The sequence below is a fragment of the Apodemus sylvaticus genome, chromosome 8, assembly GCF_947179515.1.
Source record: "Apodemus sylvaticus chromosome 8, mApoSyl1.1, whole genome shotgun sequence".
NCBI classification, from domain to species: Eukaryota; Metazoa; Chordata; class Mammalia; order Rodentia; family Muridae; genus Apodemus; species Apodemus sylvaticus.
The window spans coordinates 78,225,139-78,250,078 of record NC_067479.1 but is presented as its reverse complement, the minus strand read 5'-3'; the positions used below and the strand labels follow the sequence as shown (position 1 = coordinate 78,250,078).

The window sequence follows — 24,940 nt, the reverse complement described above, 5'->3', positions numbered from 1 at the left end:
TTCAAAAGAAGTTAGGAAACCAAGGTAAGCCTGGTCTAACAAATACCATCAATATGTACATTTAATCAAAAAGCTAAGGTTATGGAAATTAATGGTCTGTCAATATCCATTGTATCTTCTCAGTAACTAAACAATTTCTAATCTGGCATGAGGGCAGAACTAAGATTATTTCTCTTCCCTTGGTTTCCATGAAGCTGTGATTGAGAGATCAGTTTCAACAAGAAAATGACACATCCATGTGCTCTGGCTAGTATTATGTCAACTTGACACCAACTTGACTGTTTATAGTCGTCTGAGAGGAGGGGACCTTAATTGAGAAAATGTCTTCATAAGATCATGCTGCAGGTAAGCATGTAGAGCATTTTCTTAATTAGTAATTTATGTGGGAAGGCCCAGCCCATTGTAGTGGTGCCACCCCTGGGTTCTATAAGAAAGCAGGCTAAACAAACCATGAAGAGCAAGCCAGTAAGCAGCACTCTTTCATGGCCTCTAAAACACTACTGCCTCCAGGTTCCTGCCCTACTAGAGTTTCTGTTGCGACTTTTTCAATGATGAACTGTGATATGGAAGTATAAGCAAAATAAGCCCTTTCCTCCACAAGTTGTTTTTGATCGTGTTGTTTCATTACAGCAACAGTAACCCTGACACTGTGGCACATACACATCCAAGAGCATACTCCTTATAGGGGGATGTGAGCCTCTAAGAATAACAGGATCCTGCCTTCCTTTTTTAATGGTGGATTGTACTTAGCGCCCCCACCCTGTCTCCTTGTCTTATTTCTGGCTAGTACATGGAGATATCTAAGTTGAACATGTCATCTAGAATCATAAATTACTCTTAGGAATGATGATCACAAATGGTATACTATCAAACTGAAGCAGTTTAGTTCCTCTTTCTTAGATACTAGGTATAAGCTTTTGATTTTGGCTGTGACTTCTGGAACTAACAGAGACCCAATGTTAGAACAGTTCATGAAACTAGATCAAGAGGGTGTCCTGGTTTGGTTTATGAGCTCAGTTAAGTATGTGTCTAGTTTTCATCCTAAAGTTTCGAGTGACTTTCGTCAGACAGTAGCTAGGCTTCCCAAATTGCTTCTGAAGATGGGAACTAGCAAAAGTTGACATTTACATGCAAGTTATAGAGTTTGCAACGTCCAACCTCAGTATGGCTTTATGCCAACATTTAAGCCTATTTTAATCATTTTTGTAATATATTTTAGAAATGTAAAATATTTTTAATATAAGATACTTTAGAAAATATCTTTCTCAGGATATTCTAAAACTTTATCTGTTTTATCATATCTTTTATCTTATATCTGTACAGAGCCATATTGGGGCAGTCTTGCACTTGGTCAGAGTTTGACTTTGGTCAAGGTTAACTTCTCCCAGTTAGCCAGGATTCTGCTCCACTTAGGGTGGAGCGCACGTAGTAAAGGTTAAGTTCATTGTTCTTCCTGGTATAGGGATTCCTGAATTAAACAGGTGACCCACCCAGCTGCCGGAGCAGTCAAGACGAAGACCTCCAAGAGAAGCTAGACAACTTCCACCGGAACTCAGCCTGGAGTCTGGGGGGAGGGTTTGCCCAAACTGTTAAAAGGTCCGGCGCCATTAAAGTTTACGGCTTTGATCAGTGAACATTGACTTAGCCGTACGGTCTTTTCGCTTCTCTTCCCTATGACCCCAAAATTCTCTCAACAGGTAACCCAGTTTACATGTAGCTGCTGGCGGCTACATAGTGGCGCCTGAACGTGGGAAGACCTGGCACGAGAGAATTTCTTGAGGTAGCCCTATCCAGCGAAGCTTCGCGGAAAAGGTGAAAATTAATGGTGTCCGCACGGTAAGCAACATAGAGGGCAAAACTAGCGCTAGTGAATTCGTGTCTATGGTTGTGAGTGCAGGAATGGATACAGTTTTTCAAGCATACTGCGTGGACCCAGCGCAGGACTGCTTGGGTTGATAAGATAGGGAAATATGGGGAAGGAATTTGGTAGGCATTTGCCCAAAGCTCGTAAGAGCTGATTTCGGCGAAAAGAAAGGGGTTTTTAAAAATAGGCATATGTCCACAGCTTCTAAGAGCTGTTTAAAGAGGAAAATGGATGCAATTGCTTAACAAGCACGCTTAACTTTCTGTGTATCTTTCCGTGTTTGTCCCGGTGCACCGACTGTCTATGTGTATGTTTATGTCCTCTCTGTGTCTTTGTGTGAATGACTGTTTCATGTTAAAAAGAAAAAATTGGTAAAGATTACATCTGCTGGTAACCTCTTGAGCTAGCCACAGTTTGTGTGGGGATTGATTCAAAGCCACGCTGCAGCAGCGTAGCTCACTCACCCAAGACAGAAACATGGCTGGGGAAAAAGCCGCTCTTAAAAGCCCAGAAACCTCGAGATTTGGGAAGACCTTGGTTTGGCTTGTGAAATTCATGTAGTCGCTTTATACATGTTTCTAATTGGTTTTAATGATATAAGGCTTTACATTTCTTGACTAAAGAGTTATAAATTAATTGGTTATTATGTAAAAGGTATAGTGTTATTAAGAAAAGGTTAGTTTAAAACTGGTGATTCAGTGTTAGAGCTATCTTAACTAACTACACGTGACCTAACGCCACTCATGCCTTGTTCTTGTTTATAATTGGATTTAAAAGTATATTTTGCATGTCTTGACTATAGAGTATTGGCTTAAGTCACTGCACATGATTTAAAAGATATAATGTTATTAACAAAAGTTAGGTTAAGGCTGGTAGTTTAGGGTAGTCGCCATTTTGAACACGTGGCATGATGGTTAAGGCTGGTAGTTTAGGGTAGTCGCCATTTTGAACACGTGGCATGATGGTTAAGGCTGGTAGTTTAGGGTAGTCGCCATTTTGAACACCACGTGGCATGACGCAATCCAGGAAATACAGGCCTTTGGGACGCTCCTAAATTGGCATGGTGTTTCATGTGAATCTTGGCCTGGAGATTAGACTTAATGAAGATTAAGATTTAAAATATTGTCTCTTTAATAAGTTACACTGTTATACACTTGAACATAAGAACTGGCATACAAACCTTGTGCTGTAAATATGTGTTTGCCATTAATTTTAAAGAAAATAGATTGTTTAAAATTGAGATTTGCTTCCAAAATTACAATTGTGCTCTAATATTGCAAGAAAACATTGAGTTACAATAAAAATCAGTGTGTCATTGGCTACAGTTTTCAGTTTGCAGGCTCGTAATTGTTAACATTTTGTAATTAAGATAATTTTAAGAGTGATACTGCTGTCTCCAAAATTAAAAAGGAGATCTCAGTGAAAATGTATTTGATATCAAGCAGGTTCCTTTGACCGTGGAATTACAGGTTTCTTTTGTTTAATCCTTAAATTGTCCTTGTAGGTTTGGGTCTGGTCTTAGATAAAAGGCTCAGATTAGAAGATATTTACATTTGAGGAATCTCATACGACGTCCTTGCCAAGGACTCAAGGTGGATCCTAGGGCAGATAAAAAAATTTACATTTGAGTTAATGCAAAGCTTAGAGCTGCCTCAGGGGAAGCTAGTGAGGAAGTTTTGAGAAATTGTTTCTGCCTTACAGGCCCCACCTAGGGAGTGTTTGGCTTTAAAAAAAAAAAAAAAAAAAAAAAAAAAAAAAAGGTTTTTGACTTATCCAGGTGTGGGTTAAAATGCAGTTCAAATCTATGAAAGGTCAAGGAGGCTATAAAAGCATTAACATTTGGCCTGTCTACTTCCCTACAAAATTATTGTAAATTTAAAGGGTTGGTTTTTTACTTTACATTCTGATAATTATAAAAGCATTTGCTTCTAATTTTAAAGAAACAACAAAGCAATTTCATTAGAAAGTTTTTGCCTCAAGGAATGGCTAACAGCCTTATGTCCTGTGGGAAAAAAAAAAAATGTTTGTCTCTCTTTCAATACAAGAGTTAGGATCTTACATTTTTCAGTCTATAATCATAGAATGTTTGTTACAGGCCTTTGCTCTAACCATAGACTTTTAGAATTTTTAGGTAAATGGCTTTCAAAGGTTGTTAAGATATATTAATTGGCTTTATCTTATATTTACCTCATTTTAAGCTTGCCACAAAAGGTCTTAAACCTCTGTTTTCAAGGTAGGAAACATTTGTTCCTTGCTTCAAGCAACAATCAAATTTATTATTAATGGTTGGTCTATTACATGGCAAGCATTTTTAGACAAAATTAATAATTGTTATCCAAAAGATAATTTATACTCTCAGATCACATGTTTATTCCTTTAAGTTTCTCCCTGCTTCAACACAGATACCTGAATTGGGTGCTATAGCAGCTATTTTTAAGATGTTAAAGGTCAAGCTTTTAATAATAGTAGATATACATAGCTCATGGTTTATAATTGCTTAAAATTGGTCCATTTTTAATACTGCTAATTCTTAATTTCTACAGTTTATACAAATGTGATTCAAATTTCTAAGAACAAAGGATATATTCTCTAAATGACTGTCCTTTAGGTATTTGAAATAATTTTATATTTTGTGCACATCAAATTATAAAGATTTGTTCTTGATGTCCTCAATTTCTACCTCTACCACGTAATGGTGTTAATCCTAGAGGACTTAGTTATTACAGATAAATGATATTCATATTTCTAATTTAAAAGATTAAAAAAAAAATATGTACATGTGACTAATGATTCATTTTTAGGCTGTCTAGTTGCAACTGCTCTAACAGAAAAAGCAACTATATTTTATATAATTACATAGTTATTGCCTATGTTATGGTTTATACTTTGTGTTCCAACTTAAATTAATAAAACAATATCTTCTTGGAAGAAAGAAGAGAGGGGAAATTGTGTCCCTGTGCATATAATTTAAATTATGCTTACATGTTTTTAAGAAAATTTTAAAATTTTAAAATTTAGATGCCAAGAAACTCCTTGCTAAATGTATATGACATCTTGTAATTAGACATATTGATGTCTAGGTGAAATGAAGGAATTCACTTACTAACATATGCCATGATCCTGATTTAATATTGGGGGAGAAGGCATGTCCTCTGTTTTTTCCACAGAATGCTGCAGAAGATATGCTGACTGTGTGCTTGCTGAATGCCCAGACCATGGTAACATAAGAGCTATATTGGGTATATGTTCTTGACTTACCTCAATTGTTAAATGTCCCAGGTTAGATAAATTGCCTAGCTTCAAGCTTTTAGACTTTGTGGGACAGAACATGGAGACTGTTATGCTAGCTTAGGAAAAATTAATTAAGAAGAGTTAAAATGACTCTTCTCCTTATTGTGCTCAGCTGACTCAACCATAGACTGGTCTAGAAATAATTCCAATATTGAAGATTCCAATTTTGAAGATGGCTAACAATCTTCAGCCAGCTGTGTTAATTTAACATATAGTCTCCACTTTTCCTGAGAAGTAACAGCATATCTCTTGATTCACAAGGCTACCTCTCCCACCTCAGAGGCCAAGCTTTGGATCCTTAAAGTTGTTAATTTACAACTGAATTGGATACTTCTGGGACAAGTTAATCCTATTCCACCTTTAACTCTTGACCTTGTCTGTTAAGCAGACTGGCTGTCTCCACCCAGGCTCACCTGGATGGAGAGATTACATGTCTGTTAAAGACACTTGCAGACCCCCCTGGCTTCAAAACTTACACAAGTGGATCTCCAAAGAGGGAGCCACATAGAACTCAGATCTATGTGTGTTTGTTTATGAACAAACATGGGTACCAGCGAGACGTGCGAGGCAAAGCACTGCATGGGGAGGTGAATTTCTGCTTCTGAGTCCCCAGGAAGTACACCTAATTGCATAGGGGTTAACGTCGAGAGGCTGTCCTTAAAATAATAAGGGAGCCTATTACCCCTCCTCTGAAAAAGACTTTATACAATATTTAAGAGGAATTACGGTCAATGCTTCCCCTCCTGGTTAAGGCCCGCCTTCTTATGAAGGATATTTATCCACTTGTTTTCTACCTCCTCGTGTTCAAATTAATAAAAAAAGGGAGGACATGTACAGAGCCATATTGGGGCAGTCTTGCACTTGGTCAGAGTTTGACTTTGGTCAAGGTTAACTTCTCCCAGTTAGCCAGGATTCTGCTCCACTTAGGGTGGAGCGCACGTAGTAAAGGTTAAGTTCATTGTTCTTCCTGGTATAGGGATTCCTGAATTAAACAGGTGACCCACCCAGCTGCCGGAGCAGTCAAGACGAAGACCTCCAAGAGAAGCTAGACAACTTCCACCGGAACTCAGCCTGGAGTCTGGGGGGAGGGTTTGCCCAAACTGTTAAAAGGTCCGGCGCCATTAAAGTTTACGGCTTTGATCAGTGAACATTGACTTAGCCGTACGGTCTTTTCGCTTCTCTTCCCTATGACCCCAAAATTCTCTCAACAGGTAACCCAGTTTACATGTAGCTGCTGGCGGCTACATATATCTTTATCATATCTTTTGACATAACTAGCTACATAACAAATACCAATGACTTCAACAGCTGGAAAGTTTCCTTTATCACTTTTAACATATATGAAAACAAAATGAATTTGTTCTCAAAAACTACATATATGTGAATTTTCACCCAGAATCAAAAGGGTACTGGGGACTACTGTATTTGCATCATTTTAATTGCAATTGGATAGCTTATTCTTTAACATTAAGTTGTAGCAAAATAAAAACTAGCAATTCCAATACAGGAAGACTAGCTCAAATAATAAAAATATAATATAAGAAAAACCATAATCAGAGATGTTTGAGGCTGGGGAACTGAAGGCAACTTATTGCCTGACCATTAAAACAATTTTCAAGCAATTGAAATCCCAATTAAACCTGAGCTGAATGTGCTAATGGAATCTGACATAGGCTCCCCAGAGGAATTCAAGACTCCATCAACATTTTGAGTAGTTCCAGTTAAAATTACAATCAAATGTGAAAACCTGGAGAGGATTGAAAATCAAAAGAAAATGAAAATATGATTCTGGAAAGAAATAGGCACTGCCAATCACTTTGTCAAATCTGTACCCGAGGAAAAGTACGTTTCCACAGCTGACCATCCAGACGGCTGGCTTGCTAGTGTCCAGTGAGAGGAAGCATTAAAATAAGCTACACACTTCAGGCAGTTTCCAATTTCACAGACACAAATGAACAACATTGCCAATATTTCCTAAAAGAATCCATGCTGGATAGATCAAGGACAGTATTTAGCTGGGCATACTACCCAAGGATATGGGACTGGTTCAGAAGTTAAGAGTGTTTGGTGCCGGGCTAGAGCGAAGGTTCTATGATTGATAGTACTTGTTGCTGTGGTAGAGGACCTGGGTTCCATTCCTAGCACCCACATGGTGACTCACAACCACCTGTAACTTCAGTTCACACTCATAATATAAAATTAACAAACTTAAAAAAAAAAAGTTGGGAGAGTGCTTGCTGTGCAACCACAGGATCTCAGCTCAGAACCCAGAACCCGCATTGCAATTGGATGGCAGGTCTCTCAACATGCCTGTAACCTCAGTTCTGTGCAAGGTGGTCTGGGGAGAATTTCTGGGGCTTTCTGGCTGCCAGTGTACCCCAAATCCACCAGCTCTAGATTCAGGGAGAGATTATGCTTCAAAAGAATAAGGTAGAGAGTGATGGAGGAAGATATCTGAGTCTGGCCTCTGGCCTCCACATGTGCATAAGCATATATATATATATATATATATATATATATATACATACCTGTGTAACCATGTGCATGTATATATATACCTGTGTAAGCATGTGCATGCATATATATATACCTGTGTAAGCATGTGCATGCATATATATATATACCTGTGTAAGCATGTGCATGCATATATATATATATACCTGTATAAGCATGTGCATGCATATATATATGTGTGTGTGTAAGCATGTGCATGCATATATATGTATACATATATATACATGTGTAAGCATGTGCATGCATATACAGAGAGAGAGAGAGAGAGAGAGAGAGAGAGAAGAAAAGGAGGTGAATGAAGTTCCAGAGAATAAGGTATCTGTCTCCTGTGTTCCCATGAAGGAATCCAAAGGGAATGCCTGTCCTCCTAGGAGGCCCAGGACAGCAAACTGAAGTTGCATTATTATAATTTTTTTAAAGACTGTGATTTAATCACAACATTTATCCTTTCCCCTCTCTTCCTCCACACTCTCCTACATCCCTTCCAGCTCACTTTCAAAGTTACTGCCTCTTATTGCATGCACATGTGTGCTTGTATATATACATATAAATTCCTAAATGGTAACCTGGGGGAGCTCTACTGTTTTGCAGCTCTTTTATTTACCTTTTAGTATCAGTCAACAGGAAGAGGAGACTTTCCTTACCTTGTCTTTCAGCTTTTCCATCCAGCTCCTCACTAGAAAAAAATAAGAGAATCAGATTTAAATAGCAGTCTCCTACTTACATTGATAATATCACATTAGCTTGTTAAATTGATATACTGAAAGATTTTCTTCTTTCTTTGCATGAAATATAATAAAAAAACATCAACAATATTAACAAAATGGCAGCTACCAGGTCTTTCTGCATAGCTCTGGTTGTTCTAGAACCTATTATGTAGACTAGCCTAGCTTTGAACTCATAGAGACTTGTCTGTCGCTGCCTCCAGGATGCTGAGATTAAAGGTATGCGCCACCAAGCCACTTATTTAGAAATGCAACAGAGATCAACACCTTCCCATGTCATTCTTAAATGAATGGAAAATATTGCTTGCTAACAGAATTCTATATACTGTCCAACTCATTTGCAGAAGGCCTAGGAAAAGGGACAGGGAGTAACTTGCAACGCAATGTATTCATGTTTGTTTGTCTCAGCACTTAGGATCAATGAGGATGCCTCACTTGAAGCCTGTCAGCAGGAGAACAGGGGAGGACTGGGAGATGGTGCAACAAGGAAGCTCTGGCTCCAAAGAGAAGCACCACAGTCATACTTTAAAAAAACAAAAACAAAACAAAAACAAACAAACAAACAAACAAACAAAAAACCTGATCAGGGCGACCTCCAAGAACTCAGAGCCATTTCAGCTGCACCATTCTATAACAGCACTACATGATAAGCACCATTAATAATAGAAGTAACGTGTGTGAAGGGACTACACCAACTAAGTATTGTTCTTCAGATCCCAACCACAACTATTTGAAGCTTTAATAGGAGAGGAGAAATGCACCATTTAGAGTGAGAAGGATGATTGGAAATTGGGGATGGACATTTCACCTTTTAGTGACTTTTAATGGTACATTGGTGTTTCAGTGCATGTGTTGCCTAAGCATAAAAAATTGAGGGTAGCAATGTATCTTCATTTTATGTTTATTATCAAGTGAAAGAAATCAGTAAACCAATTAAAGAAAAAAATCTAAGGTTACTTTACACTTACTGTCCAGACTAGAAGCTTCAACAGGTAGAAAGCTGACAATTCTGCATGTAGAGTCTGAGAGTAAATGTATGAACTCAGGGTGGCTCCACTCTTCCATAACTATGCAGTTCTGCTGCTGCAAAGGCAGCTATGGATGGTCTACAAGCAAAGGTGCTCAGCTGTGCTCTAATGAACTGTATTTATAGATACTGGAGTTTGAATTTTATGTAACACTTACATGTCATAGGTGTTTTCTTTAAAAATCATATTAAAATGTAAAACCTTATTTGCTCACAAGTTATATAAAAACAGGACGCCAGACAGAATTGGTCATGAGCCATGATTTGGGGCCCTTGGAATAAGAATATTCTGCTGCAAGAAGTCAGCACCTCCATTTATACAATCTCGCTCCCATCGTAAGGTATTTTATCATGCTGACAGTGCCACCATGCCTAAGACTTCTTACAAACCATAGCACATGTATTGTATTGTAGCATGTGACCCACATGGTGTCAAGCATGAGAGTCAGATAATCTTATGCTCACAAGCCAACTGCAGTGGCTCCTGTGTATAATCTCAGCATTCAGGGACTGAATCATATGGATAGCTTCAGATTCAGGGTCAGCCTGAGCTATAGACTAAGAATATGCCTCTAAGAGTGGAATTATGTAATACTCCTAGAAAAGATGGGAAGACTGAGCTTCAGAGAACCTAAGAGACACTTTCAGTCACCCAGGAAATAGCCACAGGAATGTCAGCCTGATTTCTAGAAGACGCCTCTGCTACTCCTCTCAAATGTGATTGCAAATGTGGAAACACCTTTGGCTTTCCACTTCCTTCAATTGGCTTCAAGCTCTCATTACCAAACCTCTCAGGGTTGTTCTTCCCTCATAGCTCTGTACCAACTGGGTTAAGACAGAAATGAGGTGACTGATCAAGATAGGATCAGGGGCATAAGAAGGTCAGAAAAAAGACACCTAGCAACCTTTGAATGAGGCCAGGAGTTGGTGCTTCTAGGAGTGATCCTTCCAAGAAGGGAGGTCAGCCACTGATTTTAGACGAAATGATGAACCTGAAGACCCCCAGCTACCCTTTTAAAACAAATGACAACAGATGCTTTGAGAGATCATTGTGAAAATTAGAAATGTCACATGCAAATTTTCTATCTAGTACCTGATATAGAATCCAAATAGGAAGAAGAAAGACAAGTGAAGTATGGGTGTTGTGTTACTACATCTCAAATCCAAAACAGATTTCAATGCAAGCAAGAGAATACCCAACCTCCATTCATTTGTTCCACAATGTTTGCAGTGCACATGGTGTTTGGTCAAAGATTGTATCCTCTCTACAATTAGTCAACAGATGCTACTGGACCTGGTTCCAGTGAGAAAACAGTTCAGCTAGCAAGTCTCTAAGAAGTAGATAAAAAGAAGTAGTGTGGCATGTGAGTAAGTGAGGAGGAGTCCAGGCTCAGGAAATAGTCTGGGCATCATAAGGAGAATGGTACAAAGACAGTGGGACCAGGCTGACTACTCTCAGAAGGAATGAGAAGGGTTTCTCAGAGCAGAGGGACAGGAGGCAAAGATCAAAGCTAGATTTAAAGCATCCATAGGCTTTTCCAGTATACAGAGTAAATGTTTCATTGCCAAGAGGATCATTTTTAACTTTGGCCATATCTGAGATTAGTGGAGTAAATTGTATGGAGTCTGTGATCGCTGGGTTTCAGGATTTGTTTGATAGGGTTTTTCCAGTGCATGCATGTGTGTGTATGTTTGGTATGTGTGTGTGTGTGTGTGTGTGTGTGTGTGTGTGTGTGTGTGTGTGTCCTATGTGTGCTCTTGCCATAGTGCATGTCTGAAAGTCAGAGGACAACTACAACTTGCTCTCTCTCCTGTTACCATCTGTGTCCTAGGGATCAAACTCAGGTCACTAGGCTTAGTGGCAAGTGCCTTCACCCACTGAGCTACCTCATCTCAATGACCCATAGTGGTTAGTTTTAGTTGTCAATTTGACACAATGAAAAATCTCTAGGACAGTGAGTCTCAGTGAGGGATTGTCTAGATTAGGTTGGTTAGAAGCCACGTGGGCAAGGGATTATCATTATTAGCATAATTGGGGTAGGAAGAGCTGCCTGCTCTGGATAGTGGCTTTCTTTGAGCAGGGGATCCTGGGTTGTATGAGTGAATCTGATCTGAACAGTTATGTGCATGTTTTAACTCATTGTTCTCTGCTCCTGACTGTGGATGTGATCTGACTAGAAGCTTAAAGTTCCTGCAGCCCTGACTTTCCACAACAATGGATTGCAACTGGCATTGTGAGCCAAATGAAGCCTTTCTCCATTCAGATCCAGTTTATCACAGCATTAGGAAAGAAACCAAGACAATGCTCCACACCAGGTAACATTCTTACAAAGTAACTCTCTGATGGGAGCAGAAAGGTATCTCAGATCAGGATGTTTAAATGTGTGGAGATAATTTGAAGAGTAATTATCAATTCTATGATTCAAGAAAAGAAACCTCAGTTCAGCTCTGGAGAGATGTAGAAATATTTTGGTAGCTATGAGTCTGAAAACGTTTAGACATAGATCTATACTGGTGTGGGGAATCACAGGCAAAGTCTACAGAGTAGAAAAGCATTTTAAAAAGTATATATATTTAATTTTATATATATGGGTGTTTTGTCTACATGTATATCTGTATGCCACATTTATCCCACATGGAGCCCAGAAAAGGGTTTCTGGTCCCCTAAAACTGGAGCTACAGATGGTTGTAAGCTGCATGTAGATGCTGAGAATCGAACCCAAATCTTCTGGAACTCCAGCTCCTCAAAATAAAATTATTTAAAGAAAAATAATTATTAGTCGAAGTATGTATATTAAAGTACTGTGTGCTTATGAGCACAGCTCAGAGCTAGCTCTCTCCCAGCACCAGAATAAAAATGTTCTGTGTAACCAGGGAAACACACATCAAAATAGTGACCAAACTAAATAACAAGAGGCAGAATTAAGGACAGTATTTCTTTTATTCTTTGTATTTATTTAGGGTTTGCCAAGTTATATATAGCTTTGTAGTGCTTCTTAATTAGTGGGAAAACACATTTTTTTAAACTGCTGCAAGGCTCTGTAAACCTTTATGACTTGAAGTTGGTGATAAATTGCTGGCTGTGAGATGCACAGAAGCTGAGGCCTTTCCACTTGGCTAGTTCTTTAGATAACAGCTAGATGTTAGTCCCACTGACTTGAGTTTGTGTCTCAAAATTTTGAATAATGAAAATTCAAAAGCACAACAATGTAACAAGACTTCTGGTCTCCTTCAAGTAGGCATAAAGTATCCAGGCAAAAAGTAAGCTTGAATAAGGGGCATATACAGCTGACATAGTCCCTGGTGAAAAGCTGAAGGGTCTTTGTCTTCAGGTCAGGGACACAAGGATGCCCAATGTTTAATATAGCAGTTGAAGTCCTATACAATACAGTTATATAATAAATAGAAAAGGCCATCTATTTGGAAAATGTACCATTTACATCCAACACAGAGACTCAAACGCACAGGTATGCATACACAAATACACAGACACTGATACATATAAACACATACAAAGACACACTAGTGCATGTACACAGATATGCATGTATCCATACACACATATAAAATCTGGAAGAACTTATAATTGGAATGACAAAAAAATACTAGATATAAAATCCACTTATGAAAATCTTTAGTATTCCTATGTATCAGCAAACTGTCTGGGAAAAAAGAGGAAAACAATCCCACTTATAATAGAAATTAAACAAGTAGGTTAAAATAATCAGGAATGGATTTTCCCAAGGAGGTATAATTTTTACAGGATAAAAGTAGTCAAAGATGCAGAAGAATAGAAAGCTGTCTGTCTTCCTGGATTGGAAGAACTTTAATATTCTTGAAATGTTCACAGAGCTCCAAATACTCTGTTAATTCACTGAACTCTCTAACAAAATTATTATTTTTCACAGAAATTAAAGACACAGCCTAACCAATATGAAACAAAACAAAATATTTGAAAATCTCTTATCTGGTAAGGAGCAAATATCCAAACTATATGAGAATCACATGGCTCAAGAGCAAGAGGGTAAATACGCTAATTAAAAGTGGTGGCGACGGGGCGGCGGCGGCAGCGGCAGCAGTGGCTGCTCCAGCTGAAGGGCCATCAGCAGTGGAACCAAGGCATCACAGGGACCAGTTAGGCCCTGCGCCCACGACCACTGACCTTCGCTGACCAGCCGGGCAGCAAGCAACTGCAGTTGTGCGGCGCCTTTCCTGCACGGAGGCCACTTCAGAACTCGGCCTCCCACCAGTCAGGAGAGGTGCATCTATCTTGGTTCCGGCCTCCGGGGAACGGACAGACTGAGGTACACAAACATAATCCGAGGCCAACACCGCGGTGGTCTGAGCCCGACGGGCGTTGGCCTGCACCCAGGCCCTGGGCGGGTCGGGGGGCCATCGGGGTGCCAACCCAGCCAAGAGGTTTTTTGCCCAGGCCTGAGAGCGCGCCGCCGCCATTTTGTCTGCAGGACGACAGAGAGCTCAGGCGGGCAGACCTGTAACAGGCATAGCCTAAGGCTAACAAAGCGGGGGTCCAGGCCCCAAAAGGCACAGGACTGACCCCAAGAACTGGGCAGCTTGGTGGGCCATCTGTGAGTCAACCCGCCCAGGTAATTGTTAGCAAAGCAGACTCTCCCAGTACTTTCAGGGAGCGCGGGCGCGCACGCCTGCCCGCCATCCTAGTCACCTGGCAGACCCAATTAACAGTCATAGCCCTAGGGGAACTTTGCTCGGACCTTGGCCTCCCAGGCTTTTGCCTGGACTCAGGGACTGGGCGGCCAGGCTAACCTTGTGTGCGACAGCCCGGTTGGCGGATCGGCTGCCCAGCGGAGTGAGCGGAACACAGGGGAGGTCACAGTAGCATACACCGTCGGCACTCCCTGGGGGTGCACACAGGCTCCATCTGGTCCACAGACACAATCTGGGGCAAGGCCTCAGGCAGAAGCCCTTAGCTCTACTCTCTCCGCTTCCGGATCCAGATCAGTCTGGGCGGCAGCATTACATCTCCAAGTCCTGCAAGTGGCTAGCTGGGCTTCCGGGCGGCAAGCTGGGAGAAGTCAGGGTGCTCCAGTGAATCCAGCGGGCCCCAGCAGGAGCCTTCCGGTGCCTGCTTTGGGATCAGAACAGCCTGGGCAGCAGCACACTGTCTACAAGCAATGCAGGAGGTAAGCTGTGCACCAGAGGCCAACTGGGAAGGGGCAACTTGCACTGGTGAGTCCAGCACTGACAAGATAAACTAACACCAGTGAGAACTAGATGGCAAAAGGCAAACGCAGGAACGTCACTAACAGAAATCAAGGCAATATGGCAACATCTGAAACCAATTCTCCTCTACCAACATGTCCTGGATACCCCATCACACCAGTAAAACAAGATTTGGATTTAAAATCACTGGTCATGATGCTGGTACAGGAACACATGAAGGACATACATAAAGAAATTCAGGAGAAAATGGATCAAAAGTTAGAAGCCCTTGCAAGGGAAACACAAAAATCATTGAAAGAAATCCAGGAGAATACAAAAGCCAACAAGGAGGAAATGCAAAAAACACTTAAAGAAATACAGGAGAACTTTGGCCAACAGGCTGAGGTCATGAAAGACGAAATACAAAAATCTCTTAAAGAAATACAGGAGAACTTTGGTCAACAGGCTGAGGTCATGAAAGACGAAACACAAAAATCTCTTAAAGAATTACAGGAAAACACAAACATGCAAGTGAAGGAGCTAAGCAAAACCATCCAGGATCTAAAATCAGAAGTAGAAACAACTAAGAAAACTCAAAGGGAGACAACTTTGGAGATAGAAAGCCTTGGGAAGAAATCAGGGGACAGAGATGCAAATATCAACAACAGAATACAAGAGATAGAAGAAAGAATCTCAGATGCTGAAGATTCCATAGAAACCATGGACTCAACAGTTAAAGAAAATGCAAAATGCAAAAAGCTTGTAACCCAAAATATCCAGGAAATCCAGGACACAATGAGAAGACCAAAGCTAAGGATTATAGGCATAGATGAGAGTGAAGATTTACAACTTAAAGGGCCAGCAAACATCTTCAATAAAATTATGGAAGAAAACTTCCCTAACCTAAAGAGAGAGATGCCCATGAATATACAAGAAGCCTACAGAACTCCAAACAGACTGGACCAGAACAGAAATACTTCCCGTCACATAATAATCAAAACACCAAATGTTCTAAACAAAGAAAGAATACTAAAGGCAGTAAGAGAAAAAGGCCAAGTAACATATAAAGGAAGACCTATCAGAATCACAGCAGACTTTTCACCTGAGACTATGAAGGCTAGAAGGTCCTGGGCAGATCTCATGCAGACTCTAAGAGAACACAAATGCCAACCAAAACTACTATATCCAGCAAAACTCTCAATCACCATAGATGGAGAAACTAAGATATTTCATGACAAAACCAAGTTTACCCAATATCTATCCACAAACCCGGCCCTAAAAAGGATAATAGGAGGACAACACCAATACAAGGAGGGAAACTTCACCCTGGAAAAAACAAGATAGTAACCCTTCATCAAACCCAAAAGAAGTTAAGCATTCAAATTTAAAAAATAACGTCAAAAATGATAGGAAGTAACAATCACTATTCCTTAATATCTCTTAACATCAATGGACTTAATGCCCCAATAAAAAGACACAGACTAACTGAATGGATACGTAAACAGGACCCTACATTTTGCTGCTTACAGGAAACACACCTCAGGGTCAAAGACAAACACTACCTTAGAGTAAAAGGCTGGAAGACAATTTTACAAGCAAATGGTCTCAGGAAACAAGCTGGAGTAGCCATTTTAATATCAGATAAAATTGACTTTCAACCCAAAGTCATCAAAAGAGACCCTGAGGGACACTTCTTGCTGGTCAAAGGAAAAATACAAAAAGAAGAACTGTCAATCCTGAACATCTATGCCCCAAATGCAAGGGCACCCTCTTTCGTAAAAGAAACTTTATTAAAACTAAAAGCACACATTGCACCTAACACAATAATTGTGGGTGACTTCAACACTGCACTTTCCTCAATGGACCGATCAGGAAAACAGAAACTAAACAGGGACACAATGAAACTAATTGAAGCTTTGGACCAATTAGATTTAACAGATATATATAGAACATTCTATCCTAAAACAAAAGAATATACCTTTTTCTCAGCACCTCATGGTACCTTCTCCAAAATCGACCATATAATTGGTCACAAGACAGACCTCAACAAATATAAGAAGATCGAACTAATCCCATGCCTCCTATCTGATCACTATGGAGTAAAAGTGGTCTTCAATAGCAACAGAAACAACAGAAAGCCCACATACACGTGGAAACTGAACAATACTCTACTCAATGATACCTTGGTCAAGGAAGAAATAAAGAAAGAAATTAAAGACTTTTTAGAACACAATGAAAATGAAAACACAACATACCCAAATCTATGGGACACAATGAAAGCAGTGCTAAGAGGAAAACTCATAGCCCTGAGTGCCTCCAAAAAGAAAATGGAGAGAGCATACATTACCAGCTTAATGACACACCTGAAAGCCCTAGAACAAAAAGGAGCTATTTCGCCCAGGAGGAGTAGAAGGCAGGAAATCATCAAACTCAGGGCCGAAATCAATCAAGTAGAAACAAAGAGAACCATACAAAAAATCAACAATACCAGGAGCTGGTTCTTTGAGAAAATCAACAAGATAGATAAACCCTTAGCCAGACTGACCAAAGGGCACAGAGAAAGTATCCAAATTAACAAACTTAGAAATGAAAAGGGAGATATAACAACGGAAACTGAGGAAATCCAAAAAATCATCAGATCCTACTACAAGAGCCTATACTCAACACAACTGGAGAATCTGGAGGAAATGGACAATTTCCTTGACAGATACCAAATACCAAAATTAACTCAGGACCAACTAGACCATCTAAACAGTCCCATAATGCCTAAAGAAATAGAAGGAGTCATAGAAAGTCTTCCAACCAAAAAAAGCACAGGACCAAGATGGCTTCAGTGCAGAATTCTACCAGACCTTCAAAGAAGAGTTAACACCAATACTCTTCAAACTATTCCACAAAATAGAAACAGAAGGAACACTACCCAATTCCTTCTACGAAGCCACAATTACGCTGATACCAAAGCCACACAAAGATCCAACAAAGAAAGAGAACTTCAGACCAATTTCCCTTATGAACATCGATGCAAAAATACTCAATAAAATTCTTGCCAACCGAATCCAAGAACACATCAAAACGATCATCCACCATGATCAAGTAGGCTTTATCCCGGGAATGCAGGGTTGGTTCAATATACGGAAATCCATCAATACAATCCACTACATAAACAGACTCAAAGAACAAAACCACATGGTCATTTCATTGGATGCTGAAAAAGCATTTGACAAAATTCAGCATCCCTTCATGCTTAAAGTCTTGGAGAGAACAGGAATTCAAGGCCCATACCTAAACATAGTAAAAGCAATATACAGCAAACCGGTAGCCAACATCAAACTAAATGGAGAGAAACTTGAAGCAATCCCACTGAAATCAGGGACCAGACAAGGCTGCCCCCTTTCTCCTTATCTTTTCAATATTGTACTTGAGGTACTAGCTCGGGCAATTCGACAACATAAGGAGGTCAAAGGGATACAAATTGGAAAGGAAGAAGTCAAACTATCATTATTTGCAGACGACATGATCGTCTACCTAAGTGACCCAAAGAACTCCACTAGAGAGCTCCTACAGCTGATAAACAACTTCAGCAAAGTGGGAGGTTACAAAATCAACTCAAGCAAATCAGTGGCCTTCCTATACTCAAAGGATAAGCAGGTTGAGAAAGAAATTAGGGAAATGACCCCCTTCACAATAGCCACAAACAGTATAAAGTATCTTGGGGTGACTCTTACCAAACATGTGAAAGATCTGTATGACAAGAACTTCAAGACTCTGAAGAAGGAAATGGAAGAAGACCTCAAAAAATGGGAAAACCTCCCATGCTCATGGATCGGTAGAATCAATATAGTTAAAATGGCCATTTTGCCTAAAGCACTATACAGATTCAATGCAATACCCATCAAAATCCCAACTCAATTCTTCACAGAGTTAGAAAGAGCAATTATCAAATTCATCTGGAACAACAAAAAACCCAGGATAGCTAAAACTATTCTCAGCAACAAAAGGAAATCTGGGGGAATCAGTATCCCTGACCTCAAGCAATACTACAGAGCAATAGTGTTAAAAACTGCATGGTATTGGTACAGTGACAGGCAGGAGGATCAATGGAACAGGATTGAAGATCCAGAAATGAACCCACACACCTATGGCCACTTGATCCTCGACAAAGAGGCTGAAAACATCCAATGGAAAAAAGATAGCCTTTTCAACAAATGGTGCTGGTTCAACTGGAGGTCAGCATGCAGAAGAATGCGAATTGATCCATCCTTGTCTCCTTGTACTAAGCTCAAATCCAAATGGATCAAGGACCTCCACATAAAGCCAGACACTCTGAAGCTAATAGAAAAGAAACTGGGGAAGACCCTTGAGGACATCGGCACAGGGAGAAAGTTTCTGAACAGAACACCAATAGCATATGCTCTAAGATCAAGAATTGACAAATGGGACCTCATAAAATTACAAAGTTTCTGTAAGGCAAAGGACACCATCAAGAGGACAAATCAGCAACCAACAAATTGGGAAAAGATCTTCACCAATCCTACATCAGATAGAGGGTTAATATCCAATATATATAAAGAACTCAAGAAGTTAGACTCCAGAAAACCAAACAACCCTATTAAAAAATGGGGTACAGAGTTAAACAAAGAATTCTCGCCTGAAGAACTTCGGATGGCGGAGAAGCATCTTAAAAAATGCTCAACTTCATTAGTCATTAGGGAAATGCAAATCAAAACAACCCTAAGATTTCATCTTACACCAGTCAGAATGGCTAAGATTAAAAATTCAGGAGACAGCAGGTGTTGGAGAGGGTGTGGAGAAAGAGGAACACTCCTCCACTGCTGGTGGGGTTGCAAATTGGTACAACCACTCTGGAAATCAGTCTGGCGGTTCCTCCGAAAACTGGGCACCTCACTTCCAGAAGATCCTGCTATACCACTCCTGGGCATATACCCAGAAGACTCCCCACCATGTAATAAGGATACATGTTCTACTATGTTCATAGCAGCCCTATTTGTAATTGCCAGATGCTGGAAAGAACCCAGGTATCCCTCAACAGAAGAGTGGATGCAAAAAATGTGGTATATCTACACAATGGAGTACTATTCAGCCATTAGAAACAATGAATTCATGAAATTCTTAGGCAAATGGATGGAGCTAGAGAATATCATACTAAGTGAGGTAACTCAGACTCAAAAGGTGAATCATGGTATGCACTCACTAATAAGTGGATATTAACCTAGAAAACTGGAATACCCAAAACATAATCCACACATCAAATGAGGTACAAGAAGAAAGGAGGAGTGGCCCCTGGTTCTGGAAAGACTCAGTGAAACAGTATTCAGCAAAACCAGAACCGGGAAGTGGGAAGGGGTGGGTGGGAGGACAGGGGAAGAGAAGGGGGTTTGCGGGACTTTCGGGGAGTGGGGGGGCTAGAAAAGGGGAAATCATTTGAAATGTAAATAAATTATATCGAATAAACCCCCCCCCAAAAAAAAAGTGGTGGCATATACTTTAATCCCAGCACTCAGAAGGCAGAGAGCAGTGGGTCAGTTCAAGACCAGTCCTGTCTATTTAGTAAATTCCAGGCTAGTTGGGCTTACATAGTGAGATTCTGTCTCAAAACAACAAGAAGAAACAATCAAAAGACTGGAATAGACATTTCTACAGAGAATGGCCAAAGGATATATATTCAACAACATTGACTATATCCACTGTTCTTTTACTATAACAAAAATACAAGAGGTTGGGTAGCTGATAAGAAAAGAGGCTTATTTTGCATCAAAGTAATGGTACAAGGTCAAGAGCTGCTTGAACTTGTCTGAGGATGGTTCTAGAGCTATTCTAGGAGGGATCTGTGGACTTGAGCAACCACACAGAGTGCGTATACAGGCTTTGATGAGTTATGGAGAATAGGGCATACCTAACATGGGGGTGGGGCTCACCTGACTCCTTGTCTGTCTTCTCCTTTGGGCTCAATTCTTTGACAAATATCCTTTTATTCTTGCTTTATGGCTTTATGTGTGTCACCTTCTGCCTCTTACCCTCTGTATATTCTGTGATTCATTACTCTTTGTCCCTATTTTCTCTAGGGAAGGAAACTGGGGTGATCGACATTGAGAGGGTGTGTTTATGTCTCTCCTGTGTAGCTCTCATTCAGATAGAATGAGCTAGAGTGTAGTTTCATCTTATCCCATATATTCCCTAGTTCCTTTGTAGGCTAGAGGCCTGCAGCACCTGAGGCCTCCTTTGGGCAATAATACCAAAGAATCAGAAATCCTGAAGTGAAACCAAACTCAGAGCGAGCAGTGCTGAGGACACTTAGTCTGGAGACAATGGTACAAAAAAAAAAAAAATAAAAGACTAAAAGCACAAAATACAAAAGCTATACACAGGCTCCTAGGAGCAAGGTAGAACGTTAATGAATGTGTTTGTTGTAGTTAAAAGCATGGTAAATCAGTTCCCTTTTGTCATTAGTAACAAAGTAGCTTAAAGAAGCAAATTGAGAAGAGTGATTTATTTTGGGTCACAGTTTCAGAGGGAACAGTTTGCCACAGTGAGCAATGCATAGTGGAGCTCATAGGAATAGGAGAATGAGGTTCGTCACATTTCAATAGATCAGGAAACAGGGACCAGACAGAAAGTGGTGCTAAGAGGGGTGTGTGTATGTGTGTGTTTGTGTATACCCCTCAAGCCCTGCCTTCTATTAACTCTTTCCTTCTATTAACTCCACTAGGCCCACCTGTACCAGGCTCCGCTAGGCCCACCTGCACCAGGCTCCACTAGGCCCACCTGCACCAGGCTTTGCTAGGTCTACCAATTCAAATGTGAGTGTCACAGCTTCCCACTTTTCCTCATTGTGAATTTCTTCTATCTTCTGGTCCTCACCATCTCTTTATAAGGATCTTGTAAGAATCGTCTTATTCTAACTCGATCTTTTTCTTTTAATTTATTTTTTATTGGATATTTTCTTTATTTACATTTCAAATGTTATCCCCTTTCCCAGTCCCCATCCCCACCCCTGCCAGAAACCTCCTATCCCATCCTCACTCCCCCTACTTCTATGAGGGTGTTCCTCCACTCACCCCACTCCTACCTCCCCTCCCTTGATTCCCCTACACTGGGGCATCTATCGAGCCTTCACAGGACCAAGGACCTCTCCTCCCAGCCTGACAAGGCCATCCTCTGCTACATATGCAGTCAGAGCCATGTGTACTCCTTGGTTGATGGCTTAGTCCCTGGGGGCTCTGGAGTTTCTGGTTGGTTGATATTGTTGTTCTTTCTATGAGGTTGCAAATGCCTTCAGCACCCTCAGTCCTTTCTCTAATTCCCCCATTGGGGACCCTACGGTCAGTCTAATGGTTGGCTGTGAGCATCTTCCTTTGTATTTGCAGGGCTCTGGCAGGGCCTCTCAGGAGATAGCTATGTCAGGTTCATTTCAGCAAGCATTTCTTAGCACCCACAGTAATGTCAGGGTTTGGTGACTATATATGGAATGAATCCCCAGGTGGTACAGTCTCTGGATGGCCTTTCCTTCAGTCTCTGCTCTACACTTTATCTCCATATTTATTCCTGTAAGTACTTTTCCCCTTCTCAGAAGAACCAAAGCACCCACACTTTGGACTTCCTTCTTCTTGAGTTTCATGTGGTTTGTGAATTGTATCTTAGGTATTCACAGCTTTTGGGCTAATATCCAATTATCAGTGAGTGTGTGTCCTTTGGTGATTGGGTTACCTCACTCAGGATATTATTTTCTTTCTTTTTTTTATTTTTATTTTCTAAATTCTTTGTTTACATTCCAAATGCTTTCCCCTTTCCCAGGTCTCCCCTCCCCATATCTCCCATAAACCCTCTTCTCTCCACCCATTCTCCAATCACCTCCCTCCTTTTTCTCTGTCCTGGTACTCCCCTACAATGCTGGATCAAGCCTTTCCAGGATGAGGGCCCTCTCCTTACTTCTTCATGGGAGTCATTTGCTATGCTAATTGTATCTTGGGTATTCAGAGCTTCTGGGCTAATTAATATCCACTTATCAGTGATTGCATTCCATGTGTATTCTTTTGTGATGGGGTTACCTAACTTAGGATGATATTTTCCAGTTCCAAACATTTGCCTAAAAATTTCATGAATTCATTGTTTTTAATTGCTGAGTAGTATTCCATTGCATAAATACATCACATTTTCTGTATTCATTCCTCCACTGAGAAACATCAGGATTCTTTCCAGCTTCTGGCTATTATTAAATAAGACTGCTATAAACATAGTGGAGCATGTGCCCTTATTGCATGCTGGGGAATCCTCTGGGTATATGCCCAAAAGAGGTATAGCAGGGTCCACCAGAAGTGTCATGTCCAGTTTTCTGAGGAAACGCCAGACTGATTTCCATAGTGGTTGTACCATTTTGCAATCCCACCAGCAGTGGAGGAGTATTCCTCTTTCTCCACATCCTCGCCAATACCTGCTGTCTCCTGAGTTTTTAACCATAGCCATTCTGACTGGTATGAGGTGAAATCTCAGGGTTGTTTTGATTTTCATTTCCCTAATGATTAATGATGCTGAGCATTTCTTAAGGTGCTTCACAGCCATCTGAATTTCGTCAGGTGAAAATTCTTTGTTTAGATCTGTACCCCATTTTTAATAGGGTTATTTAGTTCCCTAGGGTCTAACTTCTTGAATTCTTTGTATATATTGGATATTAGCCTTCTATCAGATGTAGGGTTGGTGAAGATCTTTTCCCAATTTGTTGGTTTCTCTTTTGTCCTTTTGACAGTGGCCTCTGCCTTACAGAAACTTTGTAATTTTATGAGGTCCCATTTGTCAATTCTTTATCTTAGAGCATAAGCTATTGGTGTATTTTTCCTTCATCAGCAAGAAGTGTCCCTCAGTGTCTCTTTTGATGACATTAGGTTGAAAGTCAATTTTATCTGATATTAGAGTGGCTACTCTGGCTTGTTTCCTGAGACCATCTGCTTGTAAAATTGTCTTCCAGTCTTTTACTCTAAGGTAGTGTTTGTCTTTGACCCTGAGGTGTGTTTCCTCTAAGCAGCAAAATGTAGGGTCCTGTTTACATATCCAGCCTGTTAGTCTATGTCTTTATATTGGGGAATTGAGTCCATTGATGTTAAGAGATATTAGGAAACAGTGATTATTACTTCCTGTCATTTTTGATGTTATTTTTTATATTTGATTGGTTATCTTCTTTTGGGTTTGATGAAAGAAGGTTACTATCTTGCTTTTTCCAGGGTGTAGTTTCCCTCCTTGTATTGGTGTTTATCTCCTATTATCCTCTGTAGGGCTAGGTTTGTGGAAAGATTGGGTAAACTTGGTTTTGCCATGGAATATCTTGGTTTTTCCATCTATGGTGATTGAGAGTTTTGCTGGATATAGTAGTTTTGGCTGGCATTTGTGTTCTCTTAGAGTCTACATGAGATCTGCCCAGGATCTGGCTTTCACAGTCTCTACTGAGAAGTCTGGTGTGATTCTGATAGGTCTTCCTTTATATGTTACTTGGCCTTTTTCTCTTACTGCCTTTAATATTCTTTCTTTGTTTAGTACATTTGGGGTTTTGATTATTATGTGACAGGAGGTATTTCTGTTCTGGTCCAGTCTGTTTGGAGCTCTGTAGGCTTCTTGTATATTTATGTGCATCTATCTCTTTAGGCTAGGGAAGTTTTCTTCCATAATTTTGTTGAAGATATTTTCTAGCCCTTTAAGTTGTAAATATTTACTCTCATCTATGCCTATAATCCTTAGGGTTGGCCTTCTCATTGTGTCCTGGATTTCCTGGATGTTTTGGGTTACAAGCTTTTTACATTTTGCATTATCTTTGACTGTTGAGTCCATGGTTTCTATGTTATCTTCGGCATCTGAGATTCTTTCTTCTATCTCTTGTATTCTGTTATTTGCATCTATGGCCCCTGATTTCTTCCCAAGGTTTTCTATCTCCAAAGTTGTCTCCCTTTTCAATTTCTTAGTTGTTTCTACTTCTGTTTTTAGATCCTGGATGTTTTTGCTCAGTTTCTTCACTTGCTTGTTTGTGTTTTTCTGTAATTCTTTAAGAGATTTTTGTGTTTCCTCTTTCATGACCTCTGCCTGTTGACCCAAGTTCTCCTGTATTTCTTTAAGTGATTTTTGTATTTCCTCCTTATTGGCTTCTATCTTTTGACTCATATTCTCCTGGATTTCTTTAAATGATTTTTGTGTTTCCCTTGTAAGGGCTTCTAACTTTTGATCCATTTTCTCCTGTATTTCTTTAAGAGATTTATTTATGTCCTTCTTGTGTTCCTCTAACAGCATCATTACCAGTGATTTTAAATCCAAATCTTGTTTTTCTGGGGTATCCTGGAC

At 40.1% G+C, this 24,940-nt stretch overlaps 1 protein-coding gene across 1 annotated transcript in view; it reads right to left on the bottom strand.

The window, feature by feature from the left end:
• The window catches only part of LOC127690777 (armadillo-like helical domain-containing protein 4), a 112,445-nt gene that overhangs the window by 5,239 nt on the left and 82,266 nt on the right, over positions 1-24,940 (bottom strand). Inside the window, exon 5 of the mRNA XM_052190301.1 lies at positions 8,314-8,345. Within this exon, the coding sequence (XP_052046261.1) occupies positions 8,314-8,345 (32 nt within the window). The remainder of the gene's footprint in view (positions 1-8,313; positions 8,346-24,940) is intronic.